Genomic DNA, 25,240 nt, shown 5'->3' with positions numbered 1-25,240 from the left:
CCATTCAGGGTCGTGTGTAGCCAAATAAATGAAGCTGGTGGAACAAAACCAAAAATAAAAGGCTCAAGCGCAAGTCTCCACCATGTAATGGGGAAATGTGATTTAGGGGAGATTTGTTTTGAATGCAGCCTTGTGCTACAGAGGAGACATACATTTCACGGGATGTACAAATGTGAAACATCCGCTTGCCGTTTCAACTCCCTACCAAATGTGGAAGCCCAGTGGCCGCCAGTGGTGGAAGGCGGAAGGAGATGGATTTTGGCCGACATTCTACATATTTTCTCATCGATTAAACATTTGATCTTGATACTGTTTTATATTCCTAAAACTACAATATGTTATAAACATAGTGGGCTAAGTTTTTCAGACTTTACCCTTTGGCAAAGTTTTTTTTAAATCCCGTTGTTTAGGAGTGCAAAGGCGAATTGAGTTATTGCATACGCGCCTATTGGCCTAACGGAAAAATTTCGATATATGATAGAACTGGCCAATAGGATATCGCTAGCTCGTGCTTGGCTCTGCCTAGCTTGGTTTAGTTTGCTTACGTTTCCTTTTTACCCCTGTACAGTTGTTGGCGGTAATGCACCATAAATATTGGATGCAACCCGCCGTGAAACTCCACCGAAGAAGAAAAAAAATACTCGTCACCTTGCCCTGGAAAGAGAACCATGCCTGGGATACTGCTAGGAGACGTGTTCCCTAACTTCGAAGCTGAGACAACCATCGGCAAGATCAAATTCCATGACTTCTTAGGAAACTCGTAAGTGCTACTTTTGTAGGCTAAACAAGTCGGTGTGATCATCTGCTATTACTTTGTATCTGCACTGCATCAGCGTACTCAATTGAAAACAGTAGCCTAATAATTTACTGATGGTGTGTTTGTGTAACGACTATAACAAACTTGGTTGAATGTCCATTGCCACGAGCTCAGTGTGAAATTAGTCATACACTGAAGACACAAGTGTCATATAACATGATGGTAATTATAGTCGCTAAGCACCGGTCCAGGACCAGTTTCATATGGAAAGCGAAGCTCTGATCCCAGATCAGATCTGAATAATTCGAACATCTACTGTAGGCGAGGCTTCACGCGGGCTTATACAACGGTTTGTTACAAAATATGTTGTCCACAATCCACATTCAAACACTATTTCAGACACATTTGATTTGTATATAAATCCTTCCTGTTTAACATATACACTCTTGACCTTGCCCAGGTTTCCAGATAGCAATGTTTAGTATTGTAAAATCGACCAAAAATAAAACTTTTTTTTCTTCCCAAGTACAAATATCATGTCAACATTGAAGAGGTGACTCTGGGATCCTGGTCTTCTAGGCAGAGTTGCAAAGAAAAAGCCATATCTCAGACTGGCCAATAAATAGAAAAGATTAAGATGGCAAAAGAACACAGACACTGAACACTGCCTAGAAGGCCAGCATCCCGGAGTCGCCTCTTCACTGTTGACTTTGAGACTGGAGGATTGTGGGTACTATTTAATGAAGCTGCCAGTTGAGGACTATTGAGGCGTCTGTTTCTCAAACTAGACACTAATGTACTTGTCCTCTTGCTCAGTTGTGCACCGGGGCCTCCCACTCTTTCTATTCTGGTTAGAGGCAGTAGTACACAGCGTTGTATGAGATCTTCAGTTTCTTGGCAATTTCTCGCATGGAATAGCCTTTATTCTTGTTCTGAGAAATGGACTGACAAGTTTCAGAAGCAAGGTCTTTGTTTCTGGCCATTTTGAGCCTGTAATCGAACCCACAAATGCTGATGCTCCAGATACTCAACTAGTCTAAAGGACAGTTTAATTGCTTATTTAATTAGAACAACAGTTTTCAGCTGTGCTAACATAATTGCAAAAGGGCTTTCTAATAATCAATTAGCCTTTTAAAATGATCAACTTGGATTAGCTAACACAACATGCCATTGGAACACAGGAGTGATCGTTGCTGATATTGGGCCTATGTAGATATTCCATAAAAAATCTGCAGTTTCTAGGTACAATAGTCATTAGCAATGTCTACACTGTTTTTCTGATTTAAAAAGAAAGTTTTTCTTTCAAAAACAAGGACATTTCTAAGTGACCCCAAACTTTTGCGCACATCCAGACAAACAGTTGGCTTGGTCAAAGGTTTGGCCGTTACATAAGCATGATCCAAAAAACTCTTCCAACGTGGAGGAGCAGTGCTATCACAGCACAATTATACCTAATGTATTCCAGTGTTTTTATAGCTCAATCATTAACATGGGCCATGCTTTTACTTCAGTATTCATGGCTATAGTTAAATAATAGAAGAATATAAAGGGGTAACGGTTGGCACAGGGGAAGGACCCTCCAACATGGTAGATTTGGGCTGCTCTTTCTCACACACACATTATTATATTGCATATCTTTGGCTTTGCAAAGCCATGTGTGTGGTGCAGCCAGAGGGGGGGACTCGAGCATTTCCTGCCGCAGTTTTAAATGATTGTGCAGAACTAGACACAAGTTCAACTTCCCCCTCAAGGGGATTTAAGTTTCTACCGAACAGAGTAAATTATTTTTGTTTTTCTACTGCCGTTGCTGTGGTCCAATATTGAGGGATGGGAGAGTGGAGGAGTGGTAGAGGAAATAATATAACTTGAAATTTATACAAATCTCAAGATAAACTGGTTTACTGTGTTTTGTTAGGGTAGTTATTTCCTTTACTCTGTAGCTAAAAGCCTCTCATTTTGATGTGTTGGCACTCAGTACAGATTAGCCAGAGATTATTCTGTTATTGCAACACCCCAACAGTCCCCCACTCAAACACTGGTGGTTGCTACAGCTCTGTTTCCGGTGCAACGGGTTTAATACACTTTCTTATAAACTATTGCCATCATACAGAATGATGTGCAAGTGATTGTGGTACTTCAGTAAAAACCAATCAATAACTGTATTGTCTTACAGAAGAACACTTGTTGCTCTTTGGGGAAAAAATTCGAACCTCCTTACTGTCCCAGTCTGACACAATGAGTGGTGGGGGAAAGGAGGAGAGCAATGTTTAGAGGGCTTGCTTTTGTATTCCATGACTACGTTTCTATTATTTGGATGTACTATGACGCTAAAAAGGTGTGGTTCTACAACGCATGCGTAAACAGAACCTCTAGTTGTCCTGTTCTTTTCTTCACACTCTCTACCATACATTGTTTCATCATTGGTCAACCACACATTCCAGAGACTAGTCGCATGATTTTCAGTCTTTCCTTCCACCTTCCCTCACATAGTCAGATGGTGACACTCTGCCTCTCATTTAGTAAAAGTGAACTGATTAAATAAAACTCGCACTTGTCTAGCCTAATGTTTTCCTCAGCAGAGACTTACTCTCCTCTCCTCCAGATGGGGTATCCTGTTCTCCCACCCCCGGGACTTTACTCCAGTATGTACCACAGAGCTGGCCTGTGCTGCCAAGATCAGCAATGAGTTCAAGAAGCGCAACGTCAAGATGATCGCGCTGTCCATCGACAGTGTGGCCGACCACCTCGTCTGGAGCAAGGTCTGTCTACCCCTCTCTCTGCATCCATTGCCTATGTGGTTCAAATGTAGAGCACATTCCCGTACATTGCATAACTACCATATGGACGGCATCTCTCACACAGGTTTACTACCATATCTAAACTCTGTCAGCCATGTCTAAATCAATATTGCATGCATACACATACCCTGTGTAATCCCCCTGAGACTGCTTTAGTCTGCACAGCTGTTACACTTCATCTCAACTCCATTCACAGATGGCCATTTCTCTACAGAAATATATTGTGTAGAACAGATATGTTTGTCTGTCAAGTATAACAGGGAATAGTGTTAGCTTTTCATTACATTTCTATCTGCAAGTACTGAATGTTTTACCTCCCTTAAAGGCCTCTCTTGGGTCCAACAGGGGAACGAGTTCCTCTGGACTGCCAAGTTCTCAAGTCTTACACTGGGGCATTGGTGATTGGAACCATGGCTTGATTGCTAGGTTACAGAAGCACCACCCCCTCAAGTTCTCAACAAGTTTTTGGGGATGAAAAGTTAATCCCTGAAGTTCACTGAACTAATTAATCCCACCCCCTCTCCTTATATACACACACACCCACCTCTGGCTGAACCTGTGTGACTAATGGCAGCCTTCCTTCCCACAGTGAGGAGTATTAGTTTTGTCTGATGTCCAGTTTTTGATTAGACCACACCAGCCATTACACTGCTGTCTATACTTCTGTAATGTCGGTTAACCCAGAACTAAAGTCTCACTTAATTGGTCAGCTGCTAGATTTAAGTTCTGGGTCCATCCACGTTAAGAGAAGAGATCAAGAAATGCTAGAAAAAGGAGTGGAGCTGGAATGAGGAGCTTCACCTTCGCTCTTTGCAAGTTACGGGCCGAATGTACCCTCCCCTTCCGGAATTCGAAAGATGCTAAAACCTGTGAAATCTGTCCAAATAACCACTGACGAAAAACCCAAACACCGGAACTACTGCTGCTCTTATTTTACGCATCCATTCAGTCCCAACAGATTCTCTCTGTTTACACACAGAATCTTTCCACAAGAGATTAATACTGCTGCTGTGAACACTGTAACTATCTCTACCATTTTAACACTTCTCTACAACTGAAAACATATAACCGTCCAGACTAATGACCCCTTTTTACAATAATATTCACTCTGGCCACAACTTGCTCTAACCCAGTCACCCTGACTGTTGTCTGTGAAAGACCTGATCTGAGTCACTCAGATCAGAGTCCGTGGTCGTCACAGGGTCAGGTTCTTTACAGATTATAGTTCTCATTGCTGTAGATTATACTACATACAGTCACTGATTCTGCTGTTTGTAGTTCACATCATGAAAACGGGAGAGTGAGTTACTGAGCAAAGCAAGGACACTTTTACTCTACTACCAGTTGTGAAGTCTAAAGACGTCACTGATGAAAATCACAGCCAGTAAAGGTGACACGGTCCCCTGCCCTTGCTGATCATCGCTGACCCCTGACCTCTCTCCCTCTGTCTGTAGGATGTGATGGCGTTTAACAGTGATGGTGCGGACTCTCCCCTGCCCTTCCCCATCATCGCTGATGATAAGAGGGTGCTTTCAGTTCAGCTGGGCATGCTGGACCCTGATGAGCTTGACAAGGATGGCATTCCCCTCACTGCACGCTGTGTGAGTATGAGGTCACAGACACATCCAGGAGATGTAAACTGCAACATTTTTGCTGTAGAAAACTAAGCTCAAATTGGTGTTTGTTTATAAGACCCCTCTCCTTCGGTCCCTCCCCCAGGTGTTTGTGATTGGTCCAGATAAGAAGATGAAGCTTTCGATCTTGTACCCTGCCACCACTGGAAGGAACTTTGACGAGCTGCTCCGTGTCATCGACTCTCTGCAGCTCACTGCTCTCAAGAAGGTGGCCACACCTGTTGACTGGAAGGTACACGCACACACCCCTGTTGATTGAAAGTTAGTCTCTCACATCTTGATATTAGACCACTTGAAACGTCTGACTAACTTAGATTTTGGAGAGAGTGGAGACTGTGCCATATTGTTTTTTTACTTAATATTTTTCTCTTTCTCTCCCTCGCTCTCTCAGCCTGGTGAGAAGTGTATGGTTATTCCCTCTCTCTCCGATGCAGAGGCCGCTGAACTTTTCCCCAATGGCGTCACCACCAAAGAGCTGCCTTCTGGAAAGAAGTACCTCCGCTACACACAGCCCTGAGCCTCGGGGGGGGGGACACAACCCGAAGCCCAGATAGGCCCACTGCCAAAGTATCAACACATAATAGTCCTATCGTTAGAGGACTTATAGCGTAGCCAATCATCCCTTCAAGAGTCTTGTAGGTTTAGATGCACTAATTAAAGTATCTCATTACTTACATATTCAGTAAGCATCCATTAATCCATTCATAGTAATGTCTTCTGAGGAGCAAGGCTTTGACTTGAACTTAGCATTGTACAGTGTTACTACCCCAATAAACACACTTTTGGAAGACCACTGTGGGGGGTGTGTTTTTTTGGTGGTTATGATATGAAGCTATATATATATATATATATATATATATTAGTTCTGCTTCAATAGTTAGAAAATGCATCCTTCCACTTGAATTATTTTGAGTTTTAAAAAGTTGCACTGATCACATCTAATCTACAGATCAGTGTTGACCTCACTGAAGGAAAGCAGCATCTGTTTGACCAGTATACAAACGGGGTAATTACCTCCTGTAATGATTCTGTGGGATCAGATAGAGCGGAGGCCTTAGAGAATAATGGACAGTGTTTTGGTTTAGTACTTGAGTCCCAAAAGCCAAGGGGCCTAATTTATCAAATGTAAGTAAACACAAGTCTGTGCATAAACCATGCATGGGATAAATTCCACCTAAATTGTGAGATTTACCAATATGAATGTTTGCTTAAGTGTGCATAAATGTATGCATGGCCATCGTGCATGTGCCAAGTGGTGGAATAAGGGAACTACTTGTCAAGCATAGCATTAAGTAATAATTCTAAATCATTTATCGATTTCCAATGTGAATTCATACAACAACTTGACATGCTGTATAAATCGAACACATTGCATTTAACAATTAAAAATCCATATAAAGTACAGTAATTTGTTAAATGAGAGGTACGTGTGAAAGTTAACAATGTTGAAATACTTTAGACTGAGAATGAGCGACTGCTCTGATTTGGCACACGCTACATTTCGCAGAGAGCGTGTTTTTAGAGACCGATGTGGCTTTATCTGCAGAAAGTATAGATTTGCTCATCAGATATCATTTCCAAAAACGACCTTATAGGATTTTTGCGAGGATTTAAGACCTACTTTCAAAAGGCAAACTCATGCCATTCCGCTGCACATCTAAGTGCTATCCCGCGCGGCTCAGTTGGCAGAGCACGGCACTTGCAACGCCAGGGTTGTGAGTTATATTCCCACCGGGGACCAGTACAAACAACATTGAAAATGTACACACACACTACTGGAAATCGCTCTGGATAAGAGCGTCTGCTAAAATGTCTATCCACCCTCGGGTATTTGACAATAGGCAAGCTCCTGCTGAAAAGTGCCTATCGGCATCTCACAGCCCTCGATGAGCCAATGTTTTGGATGCCGATGAGCCAATGTTTTGGATGCAATCATCAGTAAAACGAACAGTAACGCACCATTGCACAACAGGTTGAAGAAGTCAAGAGGGATTTATTTGCCATGATGCCATCAATAGGTTCCCAAATACGAACGGACCAATAGACGGCCCCCACATCGACATACAATCATCATCCCAAAACGATTTCAATTATGTGAACAGAAAACCCTTCCACTCTTTATGTGCAGGTGATAAGTTATGTGATGCGCAAAAGACGCTACTGAATGTGGTGGCAATGGTGAGGTGGAACGCATGACTAGTTCATTCTGCAGAACATCAACGTTGGGAGCTGTTGAGGATGGATGGCTTAATGGTGAGTGTTGTCTACTCATGTGAAGTATATTTCCATTGCTAAAGCAACTTCATTGTCCTAATGGTCCTCTCTTTGTAGCTACAACTGAGCGAGCCAAATTAAACCTTTTGGTTGTACTCAATCTCTGACACTAGCACCTCTATTTCAGTCTGAGTTTTTAGTATCTTTGTTTAGTTGCGCCGTCTACGCAATATTGATGAGGCCCCAGAAGGTTTAGGTGGGAGTGTAACGGATGTGAAATGGCTAGCTAGTTAGCGGGTACGCGCTAATAGCGTTTCAATCGGTTACGTCACTTGCTCTGAGACTTGAAGTAGGGTTTCCCCTTGCTCTGCAAGGGCCGCGGCCTTTGTGGAGCGATGGGTAACGACGCTTCGTGGGTGTCAGTTGTTGATGTGTGCAGAGGGTCCCTGGTTCGCGCCCGTGTCGGGGCGAGGGGACGGTCTAAAGTTATACAGTTACAGGAGCAAGTACCCCAAAAGGTAAGGAACTGTTGATACACTGTTCTGAAACCCTCCAATGCTTTACTCTATTTTACCAACAGATGGCAGTACATCCACGGTAATGTAAACGAGGACTTCAGCGCCATGGGGAGATTCTCATACACTCACGGTAATGTAAACGAGGACTTCAGCGCCATGGGGAGATTCTCATTTTGAAAACCGTCCTCTCTTCGACTCCTCCATACTCTTCTCCGTGACCTGGAAGCCGATAAGTGGTCGAGTGGCCAAGGAGAGTATCAATTAGTAAGTAGGCGAACGCAGGTGTGTCCTCACCTCCTCCCACTGAGGAAGCAAATGCCCAGAGTCCATTGCAGAACAGTTTTGACATATGCCACATCCTCTTTGAATCGGCTGTTGTTTACTTGGGGGAGAAAAGTATTCACATATTTGAAAGGGATATGCTACTTATCCCTTTATCTATAAAATGTCTAACACAACTAGCTAAATGTCTTTTTACAACTATACATTTAATATGGGAGTCCACCCTTGTATACATAATTTGCATGATGCCACATGAGTGATGGAGTCTCATTTCAAACAAGTGCATTTGTTTCTATATTTTCCTTCTCCTCCTCTTCTCGGTTACCATTGACATTTTTCAAAAGGAGGCGAGGGTAGAACGGAGGAGTTGATCAAAACCAATTGAGAATCTCCCATAGATGGCTACAGTACACTAGAGAGTTTGGCTTGGATTTAGTTTGAGATGTAAAATTGTAATAGTAATAAAAACATAGTTTAGAACTCAATGGTTTTACTTTGTTTCCTGGGAAAATACTTGGTCTGGGACAGGGAAACTAGCTTTCAGTGTTGCTTGAGAGGAACTCTAGTTAATAATTGACATGTGAACCGGATCAAGTGTTTTAACTAGACCATGGTGTGCGTTACCTAACAGGTATTCAACCCACATAGCTGGGGATCATATACCACTGTAAAGGACCTCAAGGTATGAACACACCCACGTACACACACACAGAGGACGCCTGCTACCAAGGACAAAGAGGGGATTCCCTTTGTGTGAAGAAAGATAGACTGTGTGAGTTAAGAATGTGTCTGGAATGTGTCTTTGAAGATTTAGACTACGCCACATGCCCCTGACCCATTCTGTTTCCAGGACACTGCGAATCAGAGAGCACGGCATTCTTCCACAGTTCTACCCCACTAACCTCTGTCTTATACCCACACACGCAATACATTCCTTTGGTACTCTTGATAACTGTATGCTCTGGTTTAGTGCACACCGTTACAATAGTTCCAAGTACCAGTAGATGCATGGAGTTGACTGTATTTGTATGACCAAAGTCAAATTGATCTGTGCCGGGGTGTATCCTCTAGATACATAGTATCCTCTATGGTATCCTCTAGATACATGGTATCCTCTAGATGGCAATGCTGCTACAGCTGATTGACTGAGGCAACAGTCATTGGTACATCCCAAGGTTCAAGTGAAAGGTCGTCCAACAAGCTTGGAACAATCTTCCCTTTAATGAGATGAATGAAGTTTAGATAGCAGTTAGTTTATGTCACTGAGCAGGTACACTCACACACAGCAGTGGAGCTGCAAGACCCACATTCCCAGCCCCAACAACAACACCTCCCCAATCAACAGCAGCAGATGTGTGTGTAATATAGCCCTTCTCCTGGGCATGTCACACTGGACAACTAATACACCACCAGCAGCTGCTAGTAACGCACTCGCACACCTGATCCATATCCAATGCTGATTGTCACAACATAAAGTATATTTCCAGTGCATTCTCCGTGTTATTGTTACTCAATCATCAAGCGTGGTGTGTGTGTGTGTGTGTGTGTGTGTGTGTGTGTGTGTGTGTGTGTGAGAAAGTGTGTTTACTACAATCTCAGCTGCGGCTCAAACGTGGGAACAGAGGACAAATTGCAGAAGTTCTGGCTGGGGGAGCAGTGTACGTCTGTGTGTGGGTTTGTGCATGTATGTGTGTGTAGGAGGATGTTATTCCCATGTTGTGCCAGAAATTGACTTCAGTAGTTTAACCCTATCCTAAATTATACCCTTACCGTAACCATTTGGAATGAGTGCCTAAACTTAACCCTTAACTTCGAAGTTTAACGTTTAGAGAAATGGAACGATACAGAGCAGCAGGAGCAACAAAAACGCTTCAAAAGTTGACATTTGAAGCAACTTCAAAATGTGGCGTTTGGAGAATGTGGATCAACATCTAATTCTGCAGTGAGACTTTGAGAGCTTGTTGCTCCATCACCTGAAGCTGCCAGTGACCCACAGGTTAGCAAGCCAGAGACCAGGGAGGGAAAACACACACACACACTGCTCTGATGCTTTCCAGACTCTCTCTCTCCCTTCCCGATTGCCTGGCACTCTCACCCCTTTCTCCCTCCCCCATCTCACTCTTACCACTCTTATCTGCCTCCACCTCCCTCTACCTCCACTCTGCGCTCTCGTACTACAGAAATATACACGTTCAATCAGTCTCTTTCTCTGCCTACCACTCCTTAATTCTTCTTTCTTTTTAAAATCAACTTCATCCAAGCAGCTTGCAGACGGAAGGCCATTGTAGACACACTGTATTACTCCTAGAAATTGTAATGGCTGATGGTCATTTAGTTAGCTGTATGAACCCTGTGATAAATGTCAATGTAAGTGCTATTATTCACTCTCCCTCACACTCCTACCCCAACCCCCCCCCCCCCCCCCCCCCCCGTACATAATCCGTAGTGGTGTATCCCCTGAGTAATGTCTAAGGGTGTCTGGACTTTAAAACACCAGCCAGCACTAATGTCCAGGACTATATCACAGCCACAACGCAAATAGCTGTCACTGTGTGTGTGTGTGCCCTGCTGTCTGATCATCATAACGAGGAATTTGTCATTAAAAGGAGACATTAAACACAAGGTAGTAAGGCTCAGACAGGCCACAGAGCAGAGTGCCCTAGCGGAGCACTTTCTGGAAGGAGAGAGGGAGACCACCATGTCTGGCATACAGACATAGCCTACACATATGCATTAATATACATATTGTATAGAAAGATAGAGAGAGAGACAGATGGACAGAGAGGATAGAGTGTGTATTTGTTGCTATGGTAACTGTTTGGGTGTAGTTGCTGGGTTGCTATGGTAACTGTTTGGGGTTTTGGCTCCAGTTCCAAACCATAAAGACATTTTGGTCGGTACTGAAACCAGCATGGCTTTCTTGGCTCTTAAACTAAGGTGGCTTTCACCGAACCAAGGTGCGTTTACCCCCTAAGTTCGGTTTGTTTGGACTGGTGTGAACACTCTATCTGCACTTGGAGCTCACTAAACAGCGCACCTTGGTTCACTCAGAAAGGGTGGTACGATTCCATTCATATCATGGTGCCGTTTGTTGCTGGTGTGAAAGCAGTCCGGAAACAAACAGAGAAAAAGAACCAAAGGCGCTGCAGGCCTATTATTGGTGAAATGCACGCAGTAGCATACCATAACTTGATAGCCTATGAAACATTCTGTCAGTAGCAGCATATTTACACTGAGTGTACAAAACATTAAGAACACCTTCCTAATCTTGAGTTGCACCCCCCCCCCCTTTTGCCCTCAGAACAGCCTCAATTCGTCGGGGCATGGACTCTACAAGATGTCGAAGCGTTCCACAGGGATGCTGCCCCATGTTGACTCCAATGCTTGCCTCAGCTGTGTCTAGTTGGCTGGATGTCCTTTGGGTGGTGGACCATTCTTGATACACATGGGAAACTGTAGATTGTGAAAATCGCAGCAGTGTTGCAGTTCTTGACACAAACCGGTGCGCCAGACACCTACTACCATACCCCGTTCAAAGGCACTTAAATATTTTGTCTTGCCCATTTACCCTCTGAATGGCACACATACACAATCCATGTCTCTATTGTATCAAGGCTTACAAATCCTTCTTTAACCTGTCTTCTCCCCTTCTTCTACACTGATTGAAGTAGATTTAACAAGTGACATCAATAAGGGCTCAGAACTTTCACCTGGATTCACCTGGTTAGACTATGTCATGGAAAAAGCAGGTGTTCCTAATGTTTTGTACACTCAATGTATGAGCGCATCCGATGCAGATTAGAGGAGATGGGGCTATAGCCTATCAATCCTACTCACATTGCATTTGGAGGGGCTATTGCGCGGCTTCCTCCTGCATGTTGTTGAAAGACCAAATTGAATGAAAGTAATATAACGTTTGTCACAAGTTATGCTTCCTGAAAGTCATAGATGGATTTAACATGAGCATTTTTCTCCAGTAAATAAATTACTTGAATAAACACGTGGATTTGTTTCGGCATTTTATTTTATTGGACATTTGGCAATATGAAACCAACTGGACCAAAAAATAAATAAATACAATGTAGGTAGGCCTAAAAAATAGGTCAGCGGACGTGGCGTTGACGTACCAGGCTGTGATGCAGCCCGACAGTATGCTCTCGATGGTGCTCCTGTAGAACACTGTGAGGGCCCTCTGAGACAGGCCGAATTTCTTCAGTTGAAGAGTTGCTGTCATGCCTTCTTCACCATGGTTTCTGTATGGTTTTACCCTTTCAGCTCCTCTGAGATGTGTACGCCGACAAAGGTTTTGGCCGTCTCCTGTTAATGAGGATAGGGCGTGCCCAGTCTGGTTCCTCTTGAAGTCCACAATCAGCACTTTTATTTTGCTGATGTTGAGGGAGAGGATGTTTACCTGGCACCAGGCCGTCAAGAGTGCCTCCTCCTCTCTGTAGACCGTCTCGTCGTGGGTAACCAGGCCTGCTACTGTCGTGTCATCATTGAACTTGATGATGGAGTTGGAACTGTGTGAGGCCATGCAGTCGTGGGTACAGAGAGTACAGGTGGGGACTGAGGACGCACCCTTGTGGGGCCCCCGTGGTGAAGATCAGTGTGGATGAGGTAATGTCCATGTGGAAAAGTACTGTAAATGATTATGTGTGTGTGCAAAATATATCAGATAACGAGGCCCAGTCCTGGTTACCTGGATCCACTGGTGAAGACAAATCAAGTCAAATCTTATTGTCAAGTACTTGCAGGCTTCTCACACAATGCAACGGCGACAAAAATGACATATTAATCAAATAAGTAACATAGGAAAGCAATCAAATAAGTGACATTGTAAATATATAAACTAAATCAAGTACAAGAGGCATGCAGATACAGTAAAATAAGATAGAAATGTAAATAATAAAACTAGAATATATAGTATGGCTAAGGACATTGTTTACCCATGTGCATAGTGAGTGGAATAAGTATAGTGCAGTTGCAGCATAGAATGATATGAAAGTATATACAGTGCATTCGTAAAGTATTCAGACCCCTTTCCCTTTTCCACATTTTGTTACGTTACAGCCTTATTCTAAAATTGAATAAATTATTTGTTTTACTCATCAATCTACATAATACCCAATAATGACAAAGCGAAAACAGGTTGTTAGAATATTATGCAAATGTCAAAAAAAAAAAAAAAATACATTACATAAGCATTCAAACCTTTTGCTATGAGACTCGAAATTAAGGTCAGATGCATCCTGTTCCATTGATCATCTTTGAGATGTTTCTACAACTTGATTGGATTCCACCTGTGGTAAACTCAATTGATTGGCCATGATTTGGAAAGGCACACACCTGTCTATATAAGGTCGCACAGTTGACAGTGCAGAGTAAAATACCAAGCCATGAGGTCGAAGGAATTATCCGTAGAGCTCCGAGACAGGATTATGTCGAGGCACAGATCAGGGGAAGGGTACCAAAACATTTCTGCAGCATTGAAGGTCCCCAAGAACCACAGTGGACAAAGAAGTTTGGAACCACCAAGACTCTTCCTAGAGCTGGCCGCCCGACCTGACTGAGCAATCGGGGGAACCCGATGGTCACTCTGACAGAGCTCCAGAGTTCCTCTGTGGAGATGGGAGAACCTTCCAGAAGGACAACCATCTCTGCAACACTCCACCAATCAGGACTTTATGTTAGAGTGGCCAGACGGAAGCCACTCCTCAGTAAAAGGCACACGACAGCCCGCTTGGAGTTTGCCAAAAGGCACCTAAAGGACTCTCATACCATGACAAACAAGATTCTTTGGTCTGATGAAACCAAGATTGAACTCTTTAGCCTGAATGCCAAGCATCACATCTGGAGGAAACCTGGCACCATCCCTACTCTGAAGCATGGTGGTGGCAGCATCATGGTGTGGGGATGTTTTTCAGCAGTAGGGACTGGGAGAATAGTCAGGATGGAGGGAAAGATGAAGGGAGCAAAGTACAGAGAGATCCTTGATGAAAACCTGCTCCAGTGCGCTCAGGACCTCAGACTGGGTCAAAAGTTCACCTTCCAACAGGACAACGACCCTAAGCACACAGCCAAGACAAAGTAGGAGTGGCTTCGGGACAAGTCTCTGAATGTCTTTGAGTGGCGCAGCCAGAGCCCGGACTTGAACCCAATCTAACATCTCTGGAGAGATCTGAAAATAGCTGTGCAGCGATGCTCCCCATCCACCCTGACAGAGCTTGACAGGATCTGCAGAGAAGACTGGGAGAAACTCCCCAAATACAGGTGTGCTAAGCTTGTAGCGTCATACCCAAGAAGACTCAAGGCTGTAATCGCTGCCAAATGTATTTCAACAAAGTACTGAGTAAAGGGTCTAAATACTAATGTAAATTAGATATTTCTGTTTTTTTAAATTTAATTTTCAAACATTTCTAAAAACCTGTTTGCTTTGTTATTATGGGGTATTGTGTGTAGATTGATGAGATAAAAAAAAAACTATTTAGTCAATTTTAGAATAAGGCTGTAACGTGAACAAAATGTGGAACAAGTCAAGGGGTCTGAATACTTTCTGAATTCACTTTACATTTGTAGTGCAGTATGGGGACATGACTATTGCATTGTTCTGGTAGACAAAAGGGATTTCAGTGTTTGCAAAATATGAATAAATGGTAATTGTGTGGTAGGGTGTAGTAGTCAGCCCAGGATTCAGCTGTTCAAACAGTTTTGTGGTTTGGCTTTGAGACAGGTGGACCGAGACTTGATGTTGACCCTCACTGCAGCGGATCCCTCTCCGCTGTGCGCCCTCGCCTCCCGCCTTCACAATCGGAGGCCCCTTTCAAGTAACTGGTGACCTGAATCTTGACCCCCTCATCCGCAGCATCCCGGGATGCAGGCTTCTTCTGAATGGCTCCTATACACAAAGAACATTGAGTTACATTTGACATTACACATGAGTTTAAGAATTTACTTAAAAGTAGAGAAAACAAGTCAAATATTTAATAATATCGAAAGTTACTGTGATGCATGGTCTTCAGAAACAAGTCCCTGAAACAGGCCTTGGTTGTGCGACGGCAAGACAGTTTGACAGAATGCAAGGTAGCATCCACCACACTGTCGACTTTAGGTCCTTGGCACCCATTACAGACAGAAACCTAAGCTACAAAATGCAGGAGTATTAGAAATGACACACTATGTTAACATATTTCCCACCCCAATATTTAATAAACATTTATTATGACATTCTGTAAAGACCGATGGCAGATATTTCCAATAAGTATTTACATTTAAGTTGGTAACAGTTCTTATCTTCATGTCTGCAGCCCAAACTTGGTACCATTGGCCTGTTGTTGTGCCTGGTCGTCACTAGTTAACACGGGCAGAAATTCATACGCCCTGTCTATTTTTACAATTTCTCTAATTAAAATGTGATTTAAAAAAAGCTATTTTTTGAAATCTTACAATATATCCAACATTTTGACTTTGTGGCAGTGGTAACTAGTGGAAACCATTTGTGTCTGTTGTTCACATGTGTATCTACCCTCTCATTGGCTAGATTGGTCCCACCTGATCTTGCCTCCTCCCGACTGCCTTCCATTTTTGAATACGCTTATTTTCATTGTTAGAGCGGACACTAAAGTATCTGGTTAATATAATGGATAATCTGTGGCTAAGTGAAGGTAATGTTGCATACCTCCATGGCTATCACATCCACATAGTGCTGTGGTGAATACAATACTAGGGCTGGCCATTGCTCTTCTTGAAAGGCACACCAGATTAGCTACATGAATAAAGGGCCTTTTTTCTCCTCTGAATGTAGCTACATATAACATTACTCAATGTTGTTAGCTAGCAAACCATCTAACGTTAGCAAGCTAGCTAGCTAAGTAACTTGGCTAGCAAGGGCACAATCAGATAGCAAACTAGCCAACTTGGTAACTACAGACTAAGCCCTGTCTAAAACGGAGGGGTGTCATTTAGCTATTTGATTTTGAATTTTAAGACCCTTTGAAGTATAAAAACATTCTTCCATACATTTTTTCAACTGGTACCGGGGGTCCTTCAGACAAGTCTTGTGAGGCCTGTGGGCGTCCTAGAGAAAAACATGTACGTGTTCGGGAGAGTCTCACCTTTCCACGGAGGGCTCATATTAGTGTGTAGCCAAAACTGTTCAGACAATACAGACAGAAGTTGGCAGTTCGGCTTTACCGACTACAGACAAGTCCCATTTTTGGGATGTCTCATGGTCTGACAAACACCACTCTAGCTCTGTCACCTTTTTCACTGCAGATGCAAAAGTGCGACATCGGCGAATGCGGTGGATTGAGATCCATCCAATGCAAAACCCCCCGATATCTCTAGCTTAAACTGACAGATTTTGATGGGGATTTCTTTATTATGCTAATTACATTTTCAAGGGGGTGTGGACATCGATTATAGTTTTTTTTTTAAGCATTTACCATCATGTTTCTCCTGTTTTCAAGATTTTGTTTTCTAGTCTTCCTGGTTCTGACCTTTCTACCTGTCCTGACCCCGAACCTGCCTGCCATCCTGTGCCTGCCTGCCGTTCTATACCTGCCTGACTCTGACCTGGTTTACGAACCTTTGCCTGCCCTCGACCTGCCTTTTGCCTGCCCCTTTGTCATATTAAATATGCTGAGAATCTAACTATCCACCTTCTGTGCCTTCATCTGGGTCATATCCTGAGTTGTGATAACAGCCTGAATTCAAAATGGATTAAATATGTTTTTTTTCTGACCCATCAACCCACAATACCCCATAATGACAAAGTGAAAACGTGCTTTTATAGATTTTTGGAAATGTTTTGAAAATGAAATACAGAAAGTATTTACACCTCTGAGTCAAAACTTTGTACAACTTTGGCAGTGATTACAGCTGAGTCTTTCTGGGGAAGTCTTTAAGAGCTTCCACACCTGGATTGTGCTACATTTGCACATTTATTAATTTCAAAATTCTTTAAGCTCTGTCAAATTGGTTGCTGATCATTGCTGGACAACCATTTTCAGGTCTTGCCATAGATTTTCAAGTACTGTAACTAGACCACTCAGAAACATTCACTGTCTTCTTGGTAAGCAACTCCAGTGTAGATTTGGCCTTGTGTTTTAAGTTATTCTCCTGTTGAAAAGTGAATTAATCTCCCAGTGTCTGGTGGAAAACAGACTGGACCAGGTTCTCCTCTAGGATTTTGACTGGGCTTAGCTCCATTCCTTATCTTTTTTATCCTGAAAAACTCACCAGTCCTTAATGATTACAAACATACCCATAACATGATGCAACTCGCCCAAGCCTCCCCAGCTTCTCCTTTACCCAAATCCAGATAGCAGATGTTCTGAAAGAGCTGGAAAACCTGGACCCATACAAATCAGCTGGGCTTGACAATCTGGACCCCCTATTTCTGAAACTGTCCGCCGCCATTGTCGCACCCCCTATCACCAGCCTGTTCAACCTCTCCTTCGTATCATCTGAGATCCCCAAGGATTGGAAAGCTGCCGCGGTCAACCCCCTCTTCAAAGGGGGAGACACCCTGGACCCAAACTGTTACAGACCTATATCCATCCTGCCCTGCCTATCTAAGGTCTTCGAAAGCCAAGTCAACAAACAGATCACTGACCATCTCGAATCCCACCGTACCTTCTCCGCTGTGCAATCCGGTTTCCGAGCCGGTCATGGGTGCACCTCAGCCACGCTCAAGGTACTAAACGATATCATAACCGCCATCGATAAAAGACATTACTGTGCAGCCGTCTTCATCGACCTGGCCAAGGCTTTCGACTCTGTCAATCACCATATTCTTATCGGCAGACTCAGTAGCCTCGGTTTTTCTAATGACTGCCTTGCCTGGTTCACCAACTACTTTGCAGACAGAGTTCAGTGTGTCAAATCGGAGGGCCTGTTGTCCGGTCCTCTGGCAGTCTCTATGGGGGTACCACAGGGTTCAATTCTCGGGCCGACTCTTTTCTCTGTATACATCAATGATGTTGCTCTTGCTGCGGGCGATTCCCTGATCCACCTCTACGCAGACGACACCATTCTATATACTTCCGGCCCTTCCTTGGACACTGTGCTATCTAACCTCCAAACGAGCTTCAATGCCATACAACACTCCTTCCGTGGCCTCCAACTGCTCTTAAACGCTAGTAAAACCAAATGCATGCTTTTCAACCGTTCGCTGCCTGCACCCGCACGCCCGACTAGCATCACCACCCTGGACGGTTCCGACCTAGAATATGTGGACATCTATAAGTACCTAGGTGTCTGGCTAGACTGCAAACTCTCCTTCCAGACTCATATCAAACATCTCCAATCCAAAATCAAAGCAAGAATCGGCTTTCTATTCCGCAACAAAGCCTCCTTCACTCACGCCGCCAAACTTACCCTGGTAAAACTGACTATCCTACCGATCCTCGACTTCGGCGATGTCATCTACAAAATAGCTTCCAATACTCTACTCAGCAAACTGGATGCAGTTTATCACAGTGCCATTCGTTTTGTTACTAAAGCACCTTATACGACCCACCACTGCGACCTGTATGCCCTAGTCGGCTGGCCCTCGCTACATGTTCGTCGTCAGACCCACTGGCTCCAGGTCATCTACAAGGCTATGCTAGGTAAAGTGCCGCCTTATCTCAGTTCACTGGTCACGATGGCTACACCCACCCGCAACACGCGCTCCAGCAGGTGTATCTCACTGATCATCCCTAAAGCCAAAACCTCATTTGGACGCCTTTCCTTCCAGTTCTCTGCTGCCTGCGACTGGAACGAATTGCAAAAATCTCTGAAGTTGGAGACTTTTATCTCCCTCAACAACTTTAAAAATCTGCTATCCGAGCAGCTAACCGATCGCTGCAGCTGTACATAGTCCATCTGTAAACTACCCACCCAATTTACCTACCTCACCCCCCATACTGCTTTTATTTATTTACTTTTCTGCTCTTTTGCACACCAGTATCTCTTCTTGCACATGATCATCTGATGATTTATCACTCCAGTGTTAATCTGCTAAATTGTAATTATTCGATTTATTGCCTACCTCATGCCTTTTGCACACATTGTATATAGATTCTCTTTTTTTCTACCATGTTATTGACTTGTTTATTGTTTACTCCATGTGTAACTCTGTGTTGTCTGTTCACACTGCTATGCTTTATCTTGGCCAGGTCGCAGTTGCAAATGAGAACTTGTTCTCAACTAGCCTACCTGGTTAAATAAAGGTGAAATAAAAAAATAAAAAAATAAAAAAATCACCACTATGCTTGAAAATATGGAGAGTGGTACTCAGTAATGTGTGCTATTGGACTTGTCCCTAACATAACACTTTGTATTCAGGACAAAAAGTGAATTGCTTTGCCACTTTTTTTTTGCAGTATCACTTTAGTGCCTTGTTGCAAATAGGATGCATGTTTTGGAATATTTTTAGGCTTGCCATAGCAAAAGGGTTGAATACTTATTGACTGAAGTTTCATTTGTAATACATTTTTTAACATTTCTAAAAACAGCATTTCCCCTTGACATTTTGCGTTATTGTGTATAGGCCAGTGCCAAAATAACTCAATTAAATATATTTAAAATTCAGGCTATAACACAACAAAATATGGAAAAAGTCAAGGGGTGTGAATACTTTCTGAAGACACTGTAGCAGCTAGCAACAGCCAAGTTCAAGTTTAGCTAACGTTAGCAAACATCTAATGTTAGCAAGCTAGCTAGACAAGTAACGTTAACTAGCTAGCTAACTTGCGTTATTTTCCTCGTTGACGTTAACATTACAAGCCATCTGTTAGCAAGCTAGCTAGCCAAGTAAAGTTAACCAACTAGGCTAGCTAAGAACTAATGATATTTCAGTTAGATTGTGGAGCAAGCTGTAATATTATCCCAATAAATCTACTGAACCCGGTCACACAAGTTGCGAAAACAAACCAAGTCCTAGTGATTTACAACAAGAACACACTACAGCCACTTGGCAAATGCAAGATTAAACTGAGAAATCCACGAAACAAGATACTGTACCGTCTAGAGTTTATGGTGGTTGATGAGGGCTCTACAGTGCCAATACTAGGCAGTATGGAGTTCAGGCCACGAACCTAGTGAAAGTGTAGTTTGTGAACATTCTTGCTGTGCATGGATAGCATTGCAACAGCAGGTATGGACACAGAGGGTCAATGGACTATGGAGAACAAAAAGAGATGCCCGGAGCCAGTGAAACTACTTAAAAGAAGAGTTCCAGTCACAATTATGAAGCAGCTGAAAGAAAAACAGAGCAGCCTTCAGGTCAGAAGTATTATTACACCTGTGGAAAAGCACCAACTGGATAAGCAGCCTTGTGATCGTAAAGAAACCATATGGTAAGGTGAGAATATGTGTAGACCCCAGACCACTGAACAAAGCACTAAAGAGAAGTCACTTTCCTCTACCAACAATAAATGGCATCTTACCAGAACTGTATTTATAGTGTGTGATGTCAAGAATGGTTTCTGGCACGTCCAGTTTGAAGAAGAGTTAAGCTATCTGACCACCTTCTCTACACCGTGTGACAGACACAGATGGTCGAAGATGCTGATGGGGATTAGCCCAACACCTGACATTTTCCAAAGGAAATTGAGCCAAGCGCTCAAGGGCTTACATGGAATACACATCATCGCATATGATATTTTTATTACGGGAGAGGGTGATATGCTGGAGATAGTGAACAGAGACCATAGCGAGAAACCGAGGGCATTCCTGAACAGATGCAGTGAAAAGAACATCAAGCTGAACGCAGACAAGTTCTGCCTGAGAAGAAAATAAGTTCAATACCTTGGGCACCTACTGACATCAGAAAGACTGAAAATCGTCCTGGAGAAAGTTGGAGTGTTATGAGAGATGCCAAGACCGACGGATGTGAAAGGAGTACAACGACTACTCGGAATGGTGACCGATCTGACAACTGTGTGTTACTGAGACAACTGACGCAAAAATAAAATCCTTGGGACTGGACTGAGATGCACAAACAGGTGTTCCTCAAGATGAAAGACACCATTGCCAAAGCACCAGTACTGTAGTACTATGACCCTGAAGATGAACTGACACTACAGTGCCACGCCTCAGAGACAGAACTAGATGCTACCCTGATGCAAGGTGGGAAACCTATAGCATTTGGGAGTCGAGCACTGACACAAACAGAGAGGGGCTACGACCGAATAGAAATAAAATGTTTGGCAATTGTTTTCGGCATGGAGAAATTCCATCAGTATTCTTATGACCGGAGAATGAGTGTACATGAGAGAGAACCTTTGCTCAGCACACCAAAGAGACTTCAAGGAATGTTTTTCAGACTACATAAATATGACATTGAGATTACATTGCTTGCCGATACTCTGAGCAGAACATCCTTACCAGAAAGTACCACTGAAGGATCAGTTGAAGATGAAATCGAGAGCATTAATATGGTCTAATAACTACACATATCAGAGCAGAGGCTCAAAGCTATTTGCTCTGAAACAGCAAAAGACAAGAAAATGCAGACACTGAAACAGACCATTCAGTCGGAATGGCCAAATAAGATAGATGCACTAAACGATGTCATACACTACTACTCGTTTCAAGATGAACTAAGTATGCAAGTTGGAATCATATTCAGAGGAGAAAGAGCAGTTATTCCAGACACATTTGGAGGTGAAATAACTAAGCTGATTCACTCGTCTCACGTTGGGATTGGAGGATGTTTCAGGAGGGCAAGAGAATGTGTATACTGGCAAGGCATGAACGAACAGGTTAAGACATTCTTAGAAAAATGCGACATCTGCAGGTCTAGGGACACAAAACAACAAAAGGAGACCACATGAGCTGCCTAGCCGACCATGAGAAAAGGTAGGCAGAGACCTGTTACCTTTGACAACAGAGATTATCTGATTACAGTGGATTACTTTTCTAACTTCTGGGAACTTTACTACCTAACTGATCAAGTCCACCACCTTGATCCGCAAGCTTAAATCACACTTTGCAAGGCAAGGGATACCAGACGTCTGTTTCTCTGATAATGGACCTTAGTTCGCTGAATTCTTTGCAAGGAATACTATGGGAATTCGAACACAAGACCTCGTCACCTGGTTACCCTCAAAGTAATGGGAAAGCAGAATCCAAAACATCTGATGCGGAAAGCCAAAACAGAGACAAAGACCCTTACTTGGCTATACTGGACCATCGCAATACACCTTCACAAGGAAAGAACGTGAGCCCAGCTCAAAGACTGCTGAGTAAGAGAACTCAAACTCTTCTACCCATAAGAGATTGTTTTATCTCTGGTTGTAGAAGACTAACAAGCCAAGGACAGATAGAAAACGAACAAAAAAAAGTAACCTACTATGACAGATGCTAAGGACATGGGAACATTAAGAGAAGGTGAAAGTGTTAGAATCCAACCTGTAGAACCACACACATTCTGGAGAAAAGCAACAGGGCTAAAATCTGTGGATGACAGATCATACCAAGTTCAATTTGACACTGGAGGTATTCTGAGGAGGAATCGTCACCATCTCAGTGGGGATCATAACCCAACCACAGAGCAAAGTCAACCTGGGACTGTAGGGACAAACAGACTGTTTCGACTCCAGATAGTGCTACTGATGACACACAACATGCAGGTGATACACAAAAAACTGAAAGACAAAACAGACAGAAAAGTCACTGTCAATAATAAAACAAAGGGAATAGAAAAGTGACAGCTGTTTTGTTTTATGTCATTGGAAGTGAATATATAATTTTTCAGTATTAATTGAGTAATTCTGACAGTTTTGTGACACACTATACAGTTGTGTGATTATGCTATTATGGTAGGATTTCACACTTTCACACAAAATGAAGGATGTAACAGTAGTATTGTTATGTGTTGCAGTGGGGACACTGTGTGTAACACTCGTTCATGCCATGATCAACACTTTTCTTCAAGTGTGTCAGGCGGTTTAGGGATTGGCATTTATTGCTAGACAGGAACTATTTGTATTGCCTCAAAAAAATAGTATATTAAATCAATGGAATAAATGTAGGCTATCATTAATCTACTTAAACTGTAAATGATTAGGTGTATCACTTTATGTGTCATTTTCAGTTGTTGTAAATGCATTATGTCCACGTGTGGTTGTATTGTGTTTTAAAATTAGCAAATAAATCTAATCAATTTAAAGTCATAACAAATATAAGGTATTTATAGAAACAACAAAAACAGCTGTGGTTAGCTGGAAGAAGACATGTTCAATTTGAGATGACAGAAATTGCTTGCTATTGTCCTTAAAATGAACTCATGGCTAGATGGCTTGCCTTGGGCTCATAGCTGTCCTCTGAGTGGAGGCTAAACGCCAGGGATGCAAAAGCGGCCTGCTAAGGGCTTATAGCTGTCCTTTGGGTGGGGGCTACCCGCCAGAGATGCAAATCATGTCCGCAAACTCCACTCGCCGGCTGGCGGTAGGAATTTATAGCCTTGGGCAAATAGCACACAGGAGGACTTTTTTGCTATCTGGAGTAACAAGGTGCCATGCATTGTTTGCTCAAAAAGGGTGGTTTCGGTACGATTCAATTCGTACTGTGGTGCAGTTCTCTGCAGGTGAGAACGAAGTCCTGTCCAAACACAGGAAAATAACCAGAGTCGCACAGATGCACGCAGCATCATAACTTCATATCTCTATATTTTCTGAGTAAAGGCAGATTAGTGTTATACCGGGGATAGGCTCTGAATATAGCCTATTCACGTGCAGTAAGAGAAGCTATTGTGCTGTTTCCTCCCGCATGTTGTTCGAACACCAAATATGAAGATTGGGACACAAGTGATGCTTCATTAATGATAATCATAGGGCACATGGTTTTGTTTAGCAATTTTTGTTTGCTTGACAGACTAAAATGTGACCAAATAAAAATAATACAATGTAACAAATATTCTAACCCCGATTTGAACTATAGGCTTAGCTCAAAACTGTGTGAAAATGCCCTAAGGGTCACATGCATAGGCACCACACACACAAGCAGCACGTGCACACACACCGACACACACACCGACACTGACACACACACACACACACACACACACACACACACACACACACACACACACACACACACACACACACACACACACACACACACACACACACACACACACACACACACAGCTGGAGGAAAAAGAAGCACATGTTTTGCTTTAGTAGTTGTTTATGTTCATGCAGCATTGTTGGAGGAGGTTGACAGGGAACAATCAATTAAAACCATGATCATAAAACATGCACTGGTAAACAAACATCACAAAGTTGAGAGAGAGAAAGGGAAAGAGAGGAATGCTATAAAAGGAAAGAGTTCTTTATTGAATACAGGATCATGAGAGGCCTGTGATAGGCAGGATATCATAGTGTAACTGACACAGCATACCTATGAGGGCATCAGCTTTCTATGGCTAGGACATAAGTCTCTGTTCTGCTGTCTAGTTCAAGTCCTGAGAACTCAAATCATATCAAGGCCCTCACTGCCAAAGGTGTGTGTGTGTGTAATAACTCAGCTTGTTAATGTCCCTTTTGTGTGGTTATAATGAGTTCCCCAGGGCCCCCCACCTTTCCCTTCCCCTCCTTCCATTCATCCCTCTCCCTCTCTCCCCAAACTTGGCCCCATTAACCCCCACTTCCATTCACATATTTATTTAGGTAGGTTGGTTTGTTGTTAGATACGGGGAAGGGGGTGGTAAGGTGAGGTGGCTGCCTCTACACATGTTTATTTAGGTAGGACTTGTTGGGGGGGGAGGGAAAGGGGTGAGTAAGCTGCTGTTTAGGTAGGAGTAGTTAGTGAATTGATGGAGAAGAGGATGGTGTGGACCAGTGGGGTGAGGAGTGGGTGAGGAGAGAGTGTATTGGTGTCACTGTGCTGGCTACATTAGTTACTGACATCATGTCACGTTCCCTCCATCGACCCTGTGAGCCCTGTCAGAAACACACAAAGCTCAGGTTCCAGGCACTATGACCTCTCTGTGATGTCTGCCAGGTCTACAGTATACTGTAAGTCAGTGCTTTCACATCTGAGGCCAGG

The 25,240-nt window shown here is 43.1% G+C and overlaps 1 protein-coding gene across 1 annotated transcript; it reads left to right on the top strand.

Moving 5' to 3' along the window:
* The first annotated feature begins 212 nt into the window (after window positions 1-212).
* On the top strand, window positions 213-5,982 carry LOC139578515 (peroxiredoxin-6-like). The gene is made up of 5 exons (XM_071406216.1): window positions 213-760; window positions 3,360-3,516; window positions 5,010-5,156; window positions 5,275-5,421; window positions 5,581-5,982. Exons 1-5 carry the CDS (start codon window positions 669-671, stop codon window positions 5,704-5,706), a joined length of 669 nt encoding a protein of 222 aa, XP_071262317.1. The 5' UTR covers window positions 213-668; the 3' UTR covers window positions 5,707-5,982.
* Window positions 5,983-25,240: the final 19,258 nt, after the last annotated feature.

The sequence above is a fragment of the Salvelinus alpinus genome, chromosome 6 (genome assembly GCF_045679555.1).
Source record: "Salvelinus alpinus chromosome 6, SLU_Salpinus.1, whole genome shotgun sequence".
Taxonomy (NCBI): Eukaryota; Metazoa; Chordata; class Actinopteri; order Salmoniformes; family Salmonidae; genus Salvelinus; species Salvelinus alpinus.
Note: the sequence above shows the minus strand (reverse complement) of the source record. Positions and strands in the feature narration are given on the sequence as shown.